Genomic DNA, 19339 nt, shown 5'->3' with positions numbered 1-19339 from the left:
ATCAACAGCAATGGCCAGTTCCAGGACATCTACGTGGGCTGGTCCAGCCGCGCACACGACGTGAAGGTCTTCCAGATCTCAGGGCTGGGATGTTGTATGGCCGAGGGGACCTTCATCCCCCAGTGGGAGCTCCCTATCAGGGACATGACGATGCCACCCTGCATCGTGGCGCATGCGGCCTACTCCCTGCAGGCCTGGCTGATGCAGCTCTACACTAGGCACACCCAGCCACGACAGGACCTTTTCAATGAGCGGCTGAACTGCGCCAGGAATACTGTCGAGCGGGCGTTTGGCTGCCTCAAGGGGCGTTTTAGATGCCTCTACACCAGGCTGGAGATGGGCCTCCCCAGCATCCTGGCAGTGGTCAGGGCCTGCTGCACCCTCCATAACCTGGTGGAGGTGAAACACGAGCCCTACATGAAGGGGTGGGCCACCGAGGTGGGGTGAGGGTACGAACAGTCCCCTGCTGCCCTGTGCCACCAGGCCTAACAGGACGGGGTGCGTGTAAGGGAGATCTTGCGCCAGGCCTTTCAGCGGGGGCACGGTAACCCCCCCAACACCCCTCCCCCCCACACACGTGGGACACAGGTTAAACCATAAAATAAACTATTTACTTCAAAGAACGGTGACCCTCATTTTCTAGGGTGAACTCTATACATGTGGGGGTAGGTTAAGTGGGGAGAACTATTTACATGTGGGGGGAGGGTGAACGGGGGGCTGGGGTGGGGGGCCTCACCCCTCCACGGAGCTCGATGGCTGGGACCCCCGTTGCCCACACCTGCCCCTTCCTCCCCAGGTCTGGTGGCACAGGGAGGTAGGGGTGTGGCTCAGGCGTGGTCCCCAAGCTTGCGCTGGGCTCGGCATGGGGAGGGGTGGGGGCTTGACTTCCAGCTGGCCGGCCATTGGGGGTGGGGAGGGAGGAGGACCTCAAGGTCGGCCTCCTCGTGGGAGAGGCAGGGGACTGTGGGATTGGAGCGGGGGGGAACTGCTGGCGGGGGGGATGCATGGGAAAGGGGTGTGTGGGGGACGGTGGGAGGGTGACGGGGTGCAGGAGTGGCCCGCAATGGAGTGGTGGCAGGGGCTATGTGGCCAACCATAGCCTGGGTGAGGGCATCCAGGTTGGACTCCACCCGGTCCCATGCCTGCCTCTCCATGGCGAGTCACTCCCACATGATGCCCATCAGCTCCTTGAGAGTGGCCACGTGGGCCATGTCCCCTGCCTCCTCCTCCTCAGCCTGGTGGCACCGGCGGAGGAACTGGTGGTAGCCCCTGGGCCTGTTGTGGGGCTGGTCCGTCTGCCGGCCACTGGAGCTGTGGAGACATAACGGGAGAGGAACGGGCCATTAGTCCCAGTGAGGGGCCCCATGAACCCCCCCACCCCACCCCACCCCTGCCACCCAATCCCAGCAGTCCTGCAGGGAGTGCATCCAGGGTTTCCCATCTAGGGTGCAGGAGAGCTGGCTCTGCCCTGCCCCTTTGGCCCACCACAGCCTGGTGGCCTGTGATACTGTCTGGGTCACATTGTGCTGAGTGCCCCATGTTGGTCCTGTGAGGCCGGGGCAGTGGGGCCATCTGGCCCACCCGTGCTGTGGGGCTGATGTCCCCGTGGGTGGGCTGTGGCCACCCTGGGCAGGATTGCATGCTCTCTCCCCCAGCCCCGCGGCTGCCCGCGTGCATGGTATACACCTGTGGGTCCCTCCAGGAGCTCGGATGAGGTGCGATCTGAGGGGGCCAGGCTCGATGGGCCTGAGGGGACTTCGATGGTGAGGGTCCCCTCGCTCAAGCCCTCATCAACACTGGTGTCCGGGATCCGTGGTGGCTGCCTGCAGGTGGCTGGAGGTCTGGGGTGGTCCTCCCCCTCAGTCCCTGTCCCCTCCAGCTCTGGCTCCACTGGGGGGTCTGCTGTGTCAAGGTACACAGCTGGGAGTCCCGCCTCCTTGGGCCCAAGGAGGCGGTCAAGATCTTTAAAGTAGGGGCAGCTGGTGGGTGCTGCCCCTGACCTCCCGGCTGTGTCCCGAGACCAACAGTAGGCCTGCTGGAGCTCCTTCACTTTCGACCTCACCTGGTCCAGGGTCCGGGTGGGGTGACCCTGGCTGGTGAGGCCCTTGGTGAGGCGGGCTGGAGTGTCACCCTTTCTGGATGGCTGTGCAGCAGTTTGGGCTCCCTGCTGCCTATACGCTCTCAGCTTCCTGCCTGAGGGTTTCTGGGAGCTCTGCTTGTGCTGTGAGTGGCGCTGCCACCTGCCAGCTGATCACGGCCATGGAGGACCTGCTCTTTCAAAAGAGCAGGCCGCGGAGTATCTACACATGCTCTCTTTTGAAATACTCATTTGAAAGAGGGCGCTTTTCCCATCCTGGGAGCGGAGGACCAACTTCGAAAGAATGGGGGAGTTCTTTCGAAGTTAATTCCAAAAGAGCGCTGTGTCAGTGTGGACGCTCTGTGGCTTCTTTCGAAAGAACTCGGTCTTTTGATCCTAATTTTGAGTGTACTTGCTAGTGTAGATGCACTCTCAGACAAGTAATAAATAACAGCAATAGAGATAAGTGGTATCACAATCCGTGAGACTCTGCACACCTCCATTTATGGTGGGAGGGGTGTAGCTACTCAAAGTTTCACACCTAATGACCAATTCCCTACCTTTCATACTGTGTGCCCCAGATGTGCCCAAAAGCTGCTAGCTAGTGGCATGCATACAGGCCAATAGGGTTTCCCTGGCTTCCTCTTGAAAGCATTGTCTTTCTTAAAATTTCTTTCCAACAACAGATGCGTTCAAAGCTTGGGCCAAGGCCTGAAACTCAACCAAAGAGTCATTTCATAAGAACATCTGAACCCAGCTTTGGCCTACTTTCACTTTTGTTACAGAGTCCCAAGCTTTTAGGACTATTACTGTAGAATTCTCTCAAGTTCAGTAAGTTAAAATATGGTATAATTTAGTTTCAGTGAGCTGAACCTACAGGTACGAAGATCTGGGCATTTAATGTGCTATGGATAGAACGGTATTGCACAGCCATTCTCATCAAGCTACAAATAACATGGGAATGATAAGCCTGTGGATACTGATGAGTGGCACCTGAAGTGCTACAGTTCTCTGCAGTGTTGAACTGTTTAGATGCTGGAGATGATCAAAATTAGAAAGTCCCTGAGATTTAAGAGGATGCTGGGATCCAGCCACAAATATTGTTGCTGCTCTTTAGCGAGCCAGCCCCTGGGTTGCTATTGCTCCTCCTACAGAGAGGTGAATGGGAATTAAGGGCACATTTACACTACAGGGACCAGTTGATCTTCAGGCTTCTGAGTCTGATCACTGCCAGCATTTGGGAGATTGGGATCCAGATCTCATTTTCGTGGACTGGCCCACCCATGATGGAAAAAAAAAATTGTTGTGGTATTTCATGATGACAGAGCAGGCCAGACTTTGCTCTGTCTCATCAGATTTCACCAATTGTCCCTAATTTTCCCTTTTTCCACAATTTTTTTAACACACAGGTCAATTCACATGATTACTGTGGTAATGTGTGGATTTTGCTTTGAAAATCCATTTCCTGATGATGAAAATAACTTTGAAAGTCCAGTACAATGTGATTCCTCTCACTGTCTTCCCAGCACTAATGATCCTCTTTCCCTCAATCAGCATTAATGGATCCAAGGATTTTGTGTCTGTTGAGCCGGGTTGTGAAGGCTCACGGAAGGCTCTTTTCAAGGATTTGGATGGAAGTGCCCTGGGTCTACAGCCACCTGTGTCTGTTTTCCCAAAGTCTGAAGTTGAATGGACGGAGTCCTGTTTGCACGCAGGTAAGTGGCATGTGAAGATTGTTCAGTTTCTGACAAACCTTGATGAAGATTGGGTAGTGCATTGAGTAGCCAGTCCTCAGACATCCCAGTGGGCTGCCCTTTTCTGAAAGCCTGAACACTCTGTGGACAGAGGTTCCATAGCACTCTTCATTAAAAGAGGAAGGTTATATATTGGTTAATGAAAGGGCTTGGTCGTTACAACTCTGGGCTTCTGTTGCAGCAGTGCCACTGATCTGTTACATGCTGAGGCACTTTGCCTTACTTAACCACTCTGTTCTTTAACTGAGCTCTCTGTAAAACCAGAGTGGTTATATTCACCCATCTGCAAGGTGCTTTGGGATTCTTGAATGTGAGGTGCTGTGTAAGTGCAACACAATAATAATAATTGCTCCAGTGAGGATCTTTATTCATTTCCTACTGAGGAGAGTATCTGTCTGAGAATCCAGGCCAGAAGTTTAAAGAATATTTTCTCTCATTTAAAAAGACCCATCTTGCTCAGTAACCACATTCTGAAAGTTCACACAGCAAGGCTCCATTCTCATCCTGATTAAAACTCTGCTCTGTGATTCCAAATAAACTCTTTAATTACAATTAGCATTTCCCCAGCCTGCTGCTGACGGCGGCCATTTTGAAGAAAAGTTGCATCATCTGTTACTCTGTCAGTATGGGAGGCTCATGTGAGGGAGCATAATCAATCCTCTTTTCCATCCTGCTCTAAAACTGATTAAACACAAGAAGAACTTTAATCTTTAAACAAAATGTTTAATGTGTACCCAGTAAAGGCTTTCCTCTAAGGATCCCTCCCTCACTGGCTGCTTAGAGGGCTGATTAAAACATAGTCTAGGCATAAATATGTCCTCCTACCTTCTCTGCCCTGATTATTAATCACAAGCCAATGCTAATCTCTCAGTAGGCACTGCAGCATCACTGATCATTTAGCACCAACTTATTAAATCATGCGTGTGCACATAGTTGCCAATATTTTTTAAGATATGTACCATTTTTAAACACTCTCAGGCACATAGTAGTTACCAACGCCAAGAAACCCTGCTGCACTAATGGTGCAACCTCCACTCCACAGGGCTGATCTCCTCACGTAGTGCAGCTGACAACATATGGTAAATGCTGCCTGCCTCTCAAGCAAAAGCAGAATTGTGTTTTCCTCTCAGTGCCCAAATGTGAGTGGCATTTTTCTCCTTCCAAATTCTAGTCATAATCCCACAGCCTCTCTCTTTCAAAACTGCAGTTCCCTTTCTCTTCATGAGGGCATTTGGAAAGGCCCAGGTTCATCTGGAGGTGACGTTATTGTTCTCTGAACACGGAATGCTTTGGGCGGTGTATGAAGGCTTGCACGTGAGACAGTTACACTCAGACATTGGTCAAGCCCACAAAAATCCCAGTGGACCAAATTCCACCTCCATTGTATTAGTATAAAGGTGGATTAATTCCACTGCAGTCAGATATATGCTGATGTAACCAAGAATAGAAATCATTTCTTGGAATTCTACTTCTCTTGATTCCAGCTTGCAGAGCTCAGCACTTAACATTTTTGGTTTGTCTCCACCCTCTAGGCCTTCTAATATTTACCTGTTACTTAACTAGTGCCCAGTTATTCTGCTCAGCTCCAGTTGCTTTGTGCTCAGACTGCTACACTGCAGCTTTTAACCCTCTGCTTAAATCCCAGAGCACCAGAGGAGCTAGTATCATCAGGTAATATTCATCATCCTTCCCACTCCCAGCTAAAGGAGATGTGGTTTGCCAAATGCAGGGTAGTAAACTCTTTCTCTGGCCCTCTGCATCCTCTGAATTTTCCCTTCATCCGCAATTTTTCAGATGTTTCCAATTTTGTGTGTCCACTTTGAGGATGTTGGCCCTATCTCTCAAACTCTGAAGTGCCCAGGGTGCTGCCTAGTGGTCAGGGCAAGATTCTGAGCTAGTGGCCGGTGCAGAATCAGTGAGCAGAACTGGAGGTGTGATCAGGAAGTGAGCCGGTGGAGAGAGTAGAGCTGGAGCAGCAGGAGCAACAGTCATTGTGAGGCCCAGGGCAAAGTGGGAGGTGGGCCCAGTTCTGCGCTCCACAAGTGGCAGAGTCAAGAGCATAAGAGGCAGGGCCTAGAGCAGTCATCTCTTAGCGCTACTCAGACTGCAGCACTGCCCGCCTCGCCCGGCCCACCACCTCAGAGCTGGATGGAGCAGCAGAGTGCACTGGCGCAGCATGTCAAAGGGGTCCAGAAGCAACTGCTTCCTTTGCACCCCTGTCTCTGCCAGCCTGACTGTGGTAACACAGGAGGTGAATGTAAGAATGACCATACTGGGTCAGACAGAAGGTCCATCTAGCCCAATATCCTGTCTTCTGACAGTGACCAATGCCAGATGCTTCAGAGGCAACAAAGAGAAAAAGTAATCATCAAGTGACTGTGCATTCCCAGGTTCTGACAAAAATCAGGCTAGGGACATCACCTCTGCCCATCATTGCTAATAGCCATAGATGGACCTAACCTCCCCTGAATTTATCTATAGTAAATGTTGGGTTATCTGACACTTTACCAACTTGGAAAGGTCTATTAACTACCATTTCTCATGCCTCTTAGTATAAATCTTCAATTGAGCATACTGCCCAGGAAGCTATGCAGTTGTACATTCTGCACTCTGTTTTAAGCAAAAGAGTCAGAACACAAATAAGAAAGCAGATATCAGGGATTGATTTAACAAAAGCAGCTCCCAGGATGTGTCATAGGGCCATTACCTATTCACCCAAATCTCCTTCACCTTCTTAATTTACAATAATCATTGAGGTTGATCGTGATGACCTTGAAGCACTGCAAGATCCTGATGTGCTTTCTGAATAATCAAAGAAATATGAAATTATCTTCAGCATAGTTTTAATATTAAGTGTATTCTGAGAGATTTGGGTATAGGCCATATGCTGCCCATAGTGATAGGTAGTGTCATAAGACAACCTACGATATAGAACATTTTGGCTACATCTACACGTGAAGCCTACATCGATATAGCTTATTTCGATGTAGAAACAGGCTATTTCGATGAGTAACGTCTACACGTCCTCCAGGGCTGGCAACGTCGATGTTCAACTTCGACGTTGCGTGGCACCACATTGAAATAGGCGCTGCGAGGGAACGTCTACACGCCAAAGTAGCACACATCGAAATAAGGGTGCCAGGCACAGCTGCAAACAGGGTCACAGGGCGGACTCAACAGCAAGCCGCTCCCTTAAAGGGCCCCTCCCAGACACAGTTGCACTAAACAACACAAGATACACAGAGCTGACAACTGGTTGCAGACCCTGTGCCTGCAGCATGGATCCCCAGCTGCCGCAGCAGCAGCCAGAAGCCTTGGGCTAAGGGCTGCTGCCCACGGTGACCATAGAGCCCCGCAGGGGCTGGAGAGAGAGCGTCTCTCAACCCCTCAGCTGATGGGCGCCATGGCGGACCCCGCTATTTCGAGGTTGCGGGACGCGCAACGACTATACGGTCCCTACTTCAACGTTGAACGTCGAAGTAGGGCACTATTCCTATCCCCTCATGGGGTTAGCGACTTCGACGTCTTGCCGCCTAACGTCGAAGTTAACTTCGAAATAGCGCCCGACGCGTGTAGCCGTGATGGGCACTATTTCGAAGTTAGTGCCGCTACTTTGAAGTAGCATGCACGTGTAGACACGGCTTTTACCTGTATACATCTAACTGCATCAAGAAACCAATCAGTCTGAAGTGGAGGATGACTCCTGGATTGTTGAGTACTTGTATACTATTTTATATTTTATTCATTTTATTGTATTCTAAATCTTTAAAAATTCTGATTCTGTAAAAGTATTATTAACTACAATATTGGATTAGTTGGCACCACCCCAAATAACAAATCTTTCAATGCAATTATTTTTTTTGAACCCTGTTATAGTCTTGGGCTGTGGCCATACTACCCCTCCCTTTTGGAGAGGGCATGTTAACGAGTCAGTTCAGAAGATGCTAATGAGGCACTGACATGAATATGCAGCACCTCATTAGCATAATGGCAGCCACGTGCAATTTGAAAGTACTGCATTGAGAATGTACGACGCCCGTGTAGTTAGGGTCTTTCGAAAAGACCCCCCTGACTTTGAAAACCCCTTGTTCCTCAAACCAAATAGGAAGAAGGGGGTTTTGAAGTCAGGGGTCCTTTTGAAAGGCCCCCATCTACACGTCAGCGTGTGTTCCGAAAGCGACACTTTCGAATCATGCACGGCTGCCATTATGCTAATGAGGATCTGCATATTCATGCTAGTGCCTCATTAGCATCTTTCAAACTGCCTTATTAACATGCCCCTTCCGAAAGGGCAGTGTAGAGTGTCCATAGCCTGGGACTTCACAACATCCTCTGGCAAGGAGCTCCACAGTTTGAATGTGTGGCGAAGCAGGGATGTGAATGCGGGTTTCTTGAGTCCCATGACAATACCATGTTCATTGGCCCATCCTCCTATCTCCTATTTCTTCTTGTTATTTGGAGACATGCTGAAGGCCTTTTTGAACTTAAAATGAAAGAGACAGATGAAACTCGTACGTGTGAACACACGCTTGTTAGCTGTGACACAAGTATTAATGAAAGAACAAATGTCAGTGGTGAAGAGGGTGTGCTGTCTGCTTGGCTTTGGGATTGTTCTTGGCTTTATATGGCTTGATCCTGAGAAGCTTTTTTTAAACTTTCTGTACTTTCTTCTTAGGAGTGACAGTGAGATGATGTTATAGATGGAGAAATGAGGGGGTGGTGTGGGGAACAGAGAAAGGAAATGGTTGTTAGAAAATTTGTCTGCCAATATCTGTGCTTGCAGAGGTCTTTTTCTCTTTTTCTTTAGCTAGAGGGGAAAATACCATACTCTTTTCCCAAGCAATTATAGGCCCAAAAGATTGAAACTTACTCCACGGCTCTTTAATCTCAGCAGATATTTATGGTTAAACATTAGACTTGGAGCATTCCAGATGTCAGGGTATTAAAGCATAAAGGCTCAGTGGAGTCCCAGAAAATATTAGAATCTTCGGGATATGTGCCTTTGAGTGTTCTCATCTGAGCAGTGAAAGAGACAGCCCTTGGTGTTCTTTTGTAAATCCAAAAGGAGTTCTTACTGTTCCTTTAGCATGGCTCCAAATTCAGCATTCAGTGTAATCCACCACAATGTCACAAAATTATTATTATTTATTATTCAGAGTATTCACAATGACTTCCATGCTGAGTTTGTAAAGAGATGCTTAAAAATCCATATGGTTTCATCGGAGCAATTTCTTTCATATTCTGGTATTTTAACTGTTTTAGTCCCTGATCCTGCAAATATGGATGTAATTTTACTCACCTAAATAGTTCCCTCAGAGGTGTGTATAAGTGTTTACTGGATCAGGGACTTAATGGCTTCCAAATATTTGATACCTTTTCCTTCTCATCTTTAATAAATCTCAGAAAAATACTCTTGTTTTCTACATTACAATAAAACAAACAAACAAAAAAACATCCTCCACTTCCTTAAAGGCTCTCCATGCACATTAAAAACTTTGATAAACATTGGGGAAGTCATTTGTATTTGTACCCACTGTCAAGTGTGAGGCATAGAAGCTGTTGCATACTGAATCTATGCCTGAACACCAGGAGTCCTGATGAGCAGTCACCCTAACTTAAAAGCTACACAATCTCACATAAACTAGCTTAAAAGTAAGTTGGTATTAATTACAGCCAGTTAAAAACCGTGTTTTATTTTCTGTTTGTTGTTGTTTTCCATGTAAAATGTTTGCAGGACATTTTCATGTTTTCATTGAAATTCTAAAATCAACCAAAAATGTAAAAACAAAAAATATTTTTTTTCCAAAATTTCCGTTATGTGAAAAAAGTAATGTTTTGCTGAAGAAAATCTTCTGTGAGAAGTGTTTGACTAGCTGTAGTATGAACCATTGATGTCAGGGTAGAGATGACAAATAGTTTGGTTACTTGTAATAGGAATTAATAAGAGGTATAAATAAATAAACAAATAAATAAGAAAAAAAGCAAACTACAAACATAATGAGGCCCAAAATATGTTTAAGAGTCAGAAAAGTTCAGGAAACTTCCGTGTGTCTCCATGACTCCTGGGACCAAAAATAGAAATTCCTACATATTTTGTTGAAGCCTTCAATATTTTGACCTGGACAGAACTAAAACTGCTGGAATTATTGAAATAGTCAGCTTGACCTCCAAAAATGGCTGGTACATTTCTATACCAAACAGGTGTGGCTTATTCCCATGGGAATAAGGGGACTTCAAAGTAGGCGGGGTCCTTTCAAAAAGGAGCTCTGTCAGGACGAGCCGCGCAGCGGCAAGCCGCATCAATTTCGAAGTGCCGCGGCCGCCCGCTTGCTAATGAAGCGCTGAATATGCATTTCAGCGCTTCATTAGTAAACTTCGAAATGGCCATTTGCATGGCCATTTCGAAGTTTGGGGCTAGTGTAGACGTAACCATGGAGATGGATTACCAGGATCGAGTGCTCCCCTACCCCATCATGCTATAAGTATGGCCAACATTCTTTGTTCCTATCCATATTAAAACATACATTGTTTGCTTGTTCCTGGTTTACAAAACCATCTAGATTGTGTTGAATTTATGATTCTGTGTGTGTGTGTGTGTGTGTTTGTGCTCTTTCTTCCTGGTCATTTATAAAGATCACAGAATACATAGAGTACTAGAACTGGAAGGGGCCTCAATAGGTCATCAAATCCAATTCAGTCCTCTTAAATAGAAATCACAACTCTTGATGACAACTCCTCACTTATAGTTATATTTTGAGACCTTTCAATTACCCAAATTTTGATCCATTGATTGTTGCATTAATTTCATAGCATTCTAGTTTTTTAATCAAAATGTCATGTGGCATCAAGGCAGATGCCTTACAGAAGTCAAAAGCCATGTGTCTGCTAGTACTTATGTTGGCAAATCTTTTGTTGCTCAGGGATGTGAAAAAAGTATACCACTGTAGACAAGTTCTGCTACATAAGGGCTTGTGTGCACAGTAGTTTAACAGCAGGAGAAATTCTCCTGCTGACACAGCTATCGCCATTCGTTGAGGTGGCTTTATTATGATTGGACCCCCTTCTGCTGAGGTGGAAGCCATCTTAACTATAAATTCTACTCCCATTCAGAAAGTGGAACAAAGATCCACAAAACCAAAGTCTTCCAACCTGTACTGGTTTCCTGGCTAGCAATACACAGCCAGAATCTTGTGCCTTCTATTCGACTTTGCTCCTAGGACTAGAAGGATCTGTGAAGAGATTGCTTCTGCTTGCTGTCAAGTTCTCAGCATTCATCTACTATCCCCGGCACAGTGTTATTAATGTGGATATAAACCTTCACTAATTCATCTGTGCCTGTTGGCTACCAAAATCTCTACAACATGGCATCTCGTGCCTCAGTTCCGTCTTGTTGTCTGCCTGTCCCTTGCAGAGTCCACTTCCCATTTTTGATTTAGGTGTATAGTTATGGATGTAGATAACTAACTTTAGGCACCCATGTTTTAAAATGTCTCCTGCTCCTGTGTCTCTGTCTCTGAGCATAAAGGTGAAAAGGCTAATAATCTAGGGTGCCGCATGAAGGTATTCTGGTGGTGAGGCACTCTCTACGTAAGATAGACACAGTTAGAGAAGTAACCAGTTTGTGAAAATTCCCTCCCCAACCCCATGCACATATGATGACAGTGCAAAAAAACAAACAATAGTGGAAAAACCAAGAGCCTGGATCACTTGGCTGTGCCTCATGGGGCTTGCACCATAAGGTTAAAAATAGCTATGTAGATGTTTTTGCTTGGACTGGATCCTGGACTTTGAAACCTGACAAGGGGAAAGGCTGGATATCAGTAAACAGTGTGCCCTTGTAGCCAAGAAGGCTAACGGCACACTAGGGTGCATGAGGAGTAGCATTTCGAGCAGATCTAGAGAAGTGGTTGTTCCCCTCTATTCGGCACTGGTGAGGCCACATCTGGAATATTGTGTCCAGTTTTGCCCCCCCCCCAATATAAAAATGATGTGGATGGGTTGGAGCAGGTTCAGCAGCGGGCAACAAAAATGATTAAGGGGCTGGAGCACATGACCTATGAGGAGAGGCTGAGGGATTTGGGCCTATTTAGTTTACAGAAGAGAAGAATTAGGGGTGATTTAATAGCAGCCTTCAACTTCCTGAAAGGGAGCTCTAAAGAGGAGGGAGGGAAACTGTTTTCAGTGGTGTCATATAGCAAACTAAAGAGCGGTGGTCTGAAGTTACAGAAGGAGAGGAGTAAATTGGATATTAGCAAAAAACTACTTCACTAGGAGGGTGGTGAAGCACCGGAATGTGTTCCCTAGAGAGGTGGTGGATTCTCCATCCCGAGACAGTCTTAAGTCTTGGCTTGACAAGGTCCTGGCTGGGATAACTTAGTGGGGGTTGATCCTGCTTGTAGCAGGAGGCTGGAGTCAATGACCTCCTGAGATCCCTTCCAGCCCTATGATTCTCCAATCTCAGAGCCCAGGTTCCAGCCTGAGCAAGAATGTTTACACTGCTGTTTTGTGATATGTACCATGAGCCTGAGTCTGCCACTCCAGGCTCTGCAACTTGCTGCTGCAGGGTTTGTTTTCAAAGAGATGGACTATCAAGCCCTCTTGGCCCAACTGTCTCACTGCTTGCTAGATCTTACTCCATCAGCAAGGCTTGCAAGTGGAAGTGGAATGATGGGTCATACATGGTCTGTCTACACAGCAGAGTAAACATGGGCTTTTATTCAGGTTTGAGCCCAGGCTCTTCTGTCCACACATAAATCAGTCTGACTCAGGACCTGGGTCCTAGGAGCCTTATAGGAGAGTGTCCAAGACTTGTATTTTTTACAGTGTGACTCACAGGTGCCAATTCCATGGGTGTTCTAGAGCTGGAGCCCCCTTTGAAAAAATTAGTAGGTGCTTAGCACCCACTGGCAGCCAGCTCCCCGCTCCACCCCCGACCCCTGCACCTCCCTCCTGCGTCAATCAGCTTCTTTCCCAGCATGCAGGAGGCTCTGTGAGGAAGAGGAAAAGGGAGGAGCAAGAATGGGTTGGGAACAGGCAGTATGGGAGAGAAGTGGCTGGAGTTCAGACTTGGGGAAAAGAGTGGGATCAGTGCCTGGAGTGGAGTAGGGGGTTGAGCAAACCTTAGGCCCAGAGGAAGCTGGCGCCTCTGGAGTGGATGAAGCTCAACCCACAGACCCAAGTCAGATGGTCTGTGTAGCGCAAAATGGAAGCATTAGCTCTGCTATGAGACTTGGGCCCAGCAATGGTAAACTCATATTTGATGTTCGAGCATGGGCTTAGAAATACCAAGTGCACAAGCTCGGGTCCCACAGACTTGGGTTTCATGTGCAGTTTAGCTGTACCCATAGAAAATGGTGGGTGTAGTGAGGATGGTTGGCAGGAGTTGGGAAGAAGGTTGGAGGGAGACTACCAATCTGAAAACTTCTCCATTACCCCATTGAGTAATACTCCTGCAACCCTATTACAAACAGCCATCCCTTTATTGTTGTAAGTGCTGTCTCACCAGTACCTACAGACCCCAGCCCAGATCAGGGCTGCTTTTCTGGGCATTGTATAGACACGTGGCAGTCTTATCCCCAGAGTACTAACAACCTCTGTAATGAAGAGTAGAGGAGGGGAAGCAGAGGCAAAGAGGTGACATGACTTGACCAAGGTCACATGACAGGTCAGTAGCAGAGCCAAGAAATAGATGTCAGCAATCTTGACTTCCTATCCATGAGGCAATGCTGCCTCTGGAGCTTCACTGAGACATCAAAGAAAAGCTAGATCCTTATGTACATGCAATTATAATACAAATGCTACTTGTTTTTCAAAGCACAATTGTATTAATTTCCCTGGATCTTTCAGGCATATCCACAATCCAACCAAACTGCTGACTATTAGTTTGAAAAGGTTTACAAGGGAAACAGTGCACTTTGCAACAATTAATTTTGCAGAGGAAGCAGCCTGTTTAAAGATGCCTGCAGCAGTCTCTAAAATATGTGTTGTTTTTCAAGGCCACCAGACGCTTGGTGTTGGCTAGGTTGGCTAATAAACAAATCAACAATGCAAAACCCCAGCCTCATGGGGTTTTGCAGGAAAAGGGGATGAGAAGTCAAATGAATAATGTTTACCTGCTAGGGGTGGGTGAAGACTGTAATTGTTTAGCCTCCAGCGGATCCCTGCAAGGGTTAAAAATGACAAAGATATTATTTGGCAACTGCTAAGATTGTTGGTTTGGAGCTCTGGGCAATACACAGACTGTTATTTACCGGACTTGGTCGATTTACTTCTTAATGCAATAATGACCTGTGAAATGAAACGTGAGCTAGACAATTGTTCCTCATTGTTTCCAGTAAAACATCCTTTCATACCCCATTAAACCACCATTAATTCCATATGAAAGCAAAACAGGCACAAACACCAACACTGTCTCTCATGCTCTTTATCTGTGGGCCTGAGCTGGCGCCCACTGACATTAATGAGATGGTTTCTGTTGAATTCCAGGGGTTTTGGTTCAGACCTAATGGCCAGATTCCCAAAATAGCACCCATGCAAGGTGCTAGATTTTCAGAAGAGCTCTGCACCCAGCAGGATGGCAACATTCAGGGCAATAAATCCAAATTACCTAAAGGTGTTAATTTAATGTTGATTAGTTAAACTGTTTTGAACTCCTGTGTGGACACAATCATTCAGAATTCAAGTGCCCTTAATTTGTCTCAGTTTAGTTCACTTCGAAAATGATTGAACTCATCTGTAGCCTATATTACAGGCTTATATTGGTATAATTACAGCCACACCCCTGAGAAGTGTAATTATATTGAGTTAAGGGCCCTGTGGAGACATCACTATGTCAAGGGGAGCTGTTCTCCCACCAACATTGCTAAACCCTCTCCTTAAAAAGTGTCTTAATTGTGGTGATGGGAGAGCTCTCTGCTCTTGGCTTAGAGCAGTGTTTCTTAATTTTTTGAGATCACAGAATACCAAACAGTGATATTTTTGATGTGAAACACCTATGAAAATTTTCTTCCAAAAATTGTTTTCAGACCAAAAGCCCACAACCAAACAAAAAGCAACATATAGGCTACGTCTGCACTAGCCCAAATCTTCAAAATGACCATGCAAATGGCCGTTTTGAAGATTACTAATGAGGCTCTGAAATGCATATTCAGCACCTCATTAGCATGCCGCCAGCTGTGGCTCTTCGAAATTGCTGCTTTTCACTGCCGCATGGCTCGTCCAGATGGGGGTCCTTTTCGAAAGGACCCCAGGAACTTCAAAATCCCCTTATTCCTATCTGCTGATACAGATACATTTCAGCTCCTCATTAGTAACCTTCAAAATGGCCATTTGCATGGCTAGTGTAGACACAGCCATTGAGTTAAAACAAAACAAAATAATTTAATCAGGTATCATAGCAATGAAGAAGTAACATCGTACGTGGTTTTAATAACAGAAAACAGGAGTGTTTTCACTCACTTGTGGCTTTTTAGAAGGAAATGTAACTTGCTCTGTTTACTCATAATGGTGGAAATAATAAATTCAATAAATCGTCACACCACACACACACATTAGCTGACAACAGGCAGCTGAATGACAGCATAGCTGCCAGGCCAGTGTAGTGCACATGCCAAACATTGTTGCTAGTTGCTTTGCTGCCATAGAGACAGGAGAAAATAAGAGGACAAAGGAGGTTAGCACAATGTTAGTGAACCTTGCTGTGTTGCCAGACCACTACTTCTCTTGTGAGATGTAGAAATAAAATTATGTTTCAGTGTTTTCCATTACAGTTATCATTGTAAAATGGTTATTTATGGCAAAACTTTGAATTATTTTTCCAAGCACTGGTGGCACACCCGCAAGCTGTCCGTGGAACACCCGTGTTCCACAAAACATAGTTTAAGAAACACTGGGTTAGAATGTCTTTGTAAAGAGCTTGTCTACACTGTCACTTCACTGTGCTGTAACTTTCTTGCTCAGGGTGTGAAAAAAAACACTCTCCTTTGTGTAGCAAGTTACAGAACTGTAAAGCACTAATGTAAACAGGATGCCATCTCTGGGAACCAAGCTGTCAGTGCCATTAGCTACTCCTCTCGTGGAGGTGGTTTATCTTACCTCTCTCCCAGCGCTGGTGTTGTGACCACACCGCTGTATTGAAGCACTACCACGGCTCTGCTTCAGACTCTGACAAAGTCTAAAGCACTACTGCAATGCACCATTTTAAATATAGACTTGCCCCAAACTGAATGAATAACACTTTAATACTGAATTCATAGCTCCACTATCAGGGATTTAGTACAGTTTCACTTAACCTCTTCAATGCCATGTAATCATTGAAGCTGTTTGGTAAGGGGAGATTTTTTTTCCCCATGGAAAATTCAGCTCAGAATGAAAAAAACATATTTTTGTCAAAATTTTCCCTTTTATGACTTTACTTTAAAAAGGAAAAGAAAGAAAGAAAGAAAGAAAGAAGGGAAACCTGATGGCCAGAAATGATTGGGTTTTGAGTTTTTGATGAAAAGCTGAAATTTTCCACTGAAAGCAGACCAGGCAAAAATGTAAATTTAGTCAAACCCCCAATTGAAAAGCAATTTTGATGGGATATTTTTTTCAGTAAGTCCTAATCATCATGGCTTATTCTGAAATGTTTTAAGTCAGATCCTGATCCCACTTATACCTATCTCTGCCTGGGTGAGTGATGCTCCACCATCACTGACACCCTGTCGTTGGACACTGAGCTAAATAGGAGGATCGGAAAAGCGGCCACAACTCTGTCCAGACTCAGCAAGAGAGTGTGGAATAACAACAAGTTGTACAATCACACCAAAACGCAAGTCTACAGAGCCTGCATCCTCAGCACCCTCCTTTATGGAAGCGAGACTTGGACCCTGTATGCCCGCCAGGAAAAGAGGCTGAACATCTTCCACTTGCGCTGCCTCAGGCGCATCCTTGGAATATCATGGAAGGACAGAGTGACCAACACCGCCGTCCTCGAGCAAGCTGTAATCCCAACCATGCACACCCTTCTCAGGCAGCGTCAGCTCCGCTGGCTTGGCCACGTCCACAGGATGAATGATGGAAGGATTCCAAAAGACATCCTGTATGGTGAGCTAGCCTCTGGCAAAAGACCTCCTGGACGCCCCCAGTCGCGCTGCAAAGATGTCTGCAAGAGAGACCTCAAAGAGGTAGACATCGAGCTGAACAACTGGGAAGAACTAGCAGACGACCGCAGCAGATGGAGGCAGGGGTTACACAAGGGCCTTCAGAAGGGTGAGATGAGGATCAGACAGCTAGCAGAGGAGAAGCGAGCACACAGAAAGCACACTAAGGACTTGCCAGACACCAACCACATCTGCAAGAGATGCAGCAAGGACTGTCACTCTCGTGTGGGTCTTCATAGTCACAGGAGACGCTGTAAATGAAGCCCTCAATTGAAACTATAAAGGGCGCGATTCATAGTCTATGCAGACTGAAGGATGCCTACTCTCTGGGTGAGTCCCATAAAGTCAGTAGAGCTACTCTAGATTTACACTTCTGAAACTGATGTCAGAATCTGCTGCAAAATCCATGAGAAGTCGTAACTGAACAGCTAACTTCTCCTGAGGTAGAGTGCGGTGGATTGATTGTTAAGCAACCAATTGATAGCCATCTGCCACATGCAAAAAAATAACTGGAAAACAAAAATAGAGAAGTTTTTGTTGCCACAAATTTTTGAAGGAACATGGAAGAGGCAAATGTCAATTATAAAAAAATGGCCTAATATTTATTAAAAATAGTTTGTAAAAATAGAACGAACTACAGTCCCTTGTGGCAAGCTGCCCTGGGGCTCTCACATGCAGGGGGCCAATTTCCAAGTAATTAAAATGGATGGAGGCCATCAGCCTGGCATATGTTTGAAATGGAAAAAAGGGGTAAGCAGTGATGATTTATTGACAAGCTCCTTCCTTCACTTCCATACATTACATCATCCATATTAATTGAAAGCCAGGCTATGAATGTTCCACCACGAGAACTTAGCTTATGTCCATTCAGTTTTGGTGGTAATGTTTTTGAGATTAAGCAATGGCTTTTATTTTAAGTGATTGGTTTACAGACCCATGTTTTTATTATTAAAATTTCACTGAGCAGCAAACTCAGCAAGACAGGGTTACTAGCTTAGCTTAATTGGATGCAATTCATCTTTGGCTGTTGACTGCATTGTGGTGCCTAATTCACAAATCAAAGACCTAGTCCTGCAAGTTGTCTCTACATACAATAATTTTCCTAGGAGTAAGTTGAGTTGGATATTTCCTTTTTTTTCTCCATAACATTTAAGACACCAGATATTCTGCTTGCTGGAAATGACAGACAGAACAATGCGAGGCTCTTTCCTTCTTCCTGAACTAGCAACTTTTGAATGACATATTATTTGGGGCTCAGTTTTGAGCTCACTAGTGTATCTATCCACACGAAAAAACAACAGGGCTCTCTCTTGTGTGGACCCCATGCATCACCAGCCTCTGTGAAGCTTGTGGGGAGGTGGCCACTGTCAGGAGCCATTGGAGCCCCACACTTCCTATACCTTCTCTCCTGCCCAGCACTTTCAGAGTGCCACAAATTGACTGATTTGTGCTTCATGCTATTGTCCTCCAGCTCCCTCCCACAACCTGAACAGCTGATTCTCAGCATTCCATCTCTAGGAGGGACAGAGAAGAGTGAGGACAAAGCATGTATCAGCAGATGCATGGGACTCTGAAAGTGCTGGGAGAGAGGGGTATGTTTAGGAAGTGCAAGGCTCCACTTCCCCAGGGTGCAAAAGGCGTGTGGGAGATGGGCACAGACAGGTCCTGGGGGATGCAAGTTACCCACCACTGGTCTAAAACCATGTCTACCCTATGGAAGCTAGTAGGAATGGCAACCCTCCAGGATTGTCCTGGAGTCTCCAGAAATGAAAAATTATGTCATGTCCTGAAACCTCCAGGAATATGTCCAGCCAAAGTGGGCAACTCTAATACTACAGCATCACAGCTGCAGTGCTTTATACCCATCACATTATCAACCCAACTTTTAAGCATAGTCCAGGCTTAAGAAGCTAGTCTTTATTTGAAAAGGATGACAGCATGAATATATGATGCCACCCTGTCTAAGATTGGCCTTATGTCACTGAGAAGCCTACTGCTGTTAATGCTTTGGTAATATTTGTACCTTGGCCATGCCAGTGGAGTTTCATAGAATTGCCTACTCACACATAGTTGGATTGTGTCAACCAAAGATTGAACAGAGGCTGGGAGTGGTTGGCCCATTACAAAAGCAGTTTCTGTGCCCTTGATGGTCACACCTCTACATTAGCTACTGATAATGGGCCACATCCTCCCTGACTGAACTGACTTGACTTCTCCTCTCTTGATGTTCACAACTCCACATTAACTGCCGATAATGGGCCACATCCTCTGTGACTGAAAAGACCTTGTCAACTCCGGCCCTTCCCTTGGCTGAGACACCCTCTTTAAACCCTCCTCTGAAACCCCTACCCCTACTCATGCATCTGACA

The 19339-nt window shown here is 46.0% G+C and overlaps 1 protein-coding gene across 13 annotated transcripts in view; it reads left to right on the top strand.

Moving 5' to 3' along the window:
* PKHD1 (PKHD1 ciliary IPT domain containing fibrocystin/polyductin) overlaps nt 1-19339 on the top strand; it is a 455042-nt gene that overhangs the window by 307413 nt on the left and 128290 nt on the right. For all 13 annotated transcript variants that reach the window (XR_012645152.1, XM_074991417.1, XM_074991418.1 and 10 more), the window contains one exon: nt 3632-3792. Coding sequence is in view for 12 of the 13 variants with exons in the window: in XM_074991417.1 (XP_074847518.1) it covers nt 3632-3792 (161 nt within the window). In the remaining variant the exon portion in view is untranslated. The remainder of the gene's footprint in view (nt 1-3631; nt 3793-19339) is intronic.

This window comes from Carettochelys insculpta, chromosome 3 (genome assembly GCF_033958435.1).
Source record: "Carettochelys insculpta isolate YL-2023 chromosome 3, ASM3395843v1, whole genome shotgun sequence".
NCBI classification, from domain to species: Eukaryota; Metazoa; Chordata; order Testudines; family Carettochelyidae; genus Carettochelys; species Carettochelys insculpta.
The sequence above is the reverse complement of the archived record's forward strand: the minus strand, read 5'-3'. Positions and strand labels throughout refer to the sequence as shown.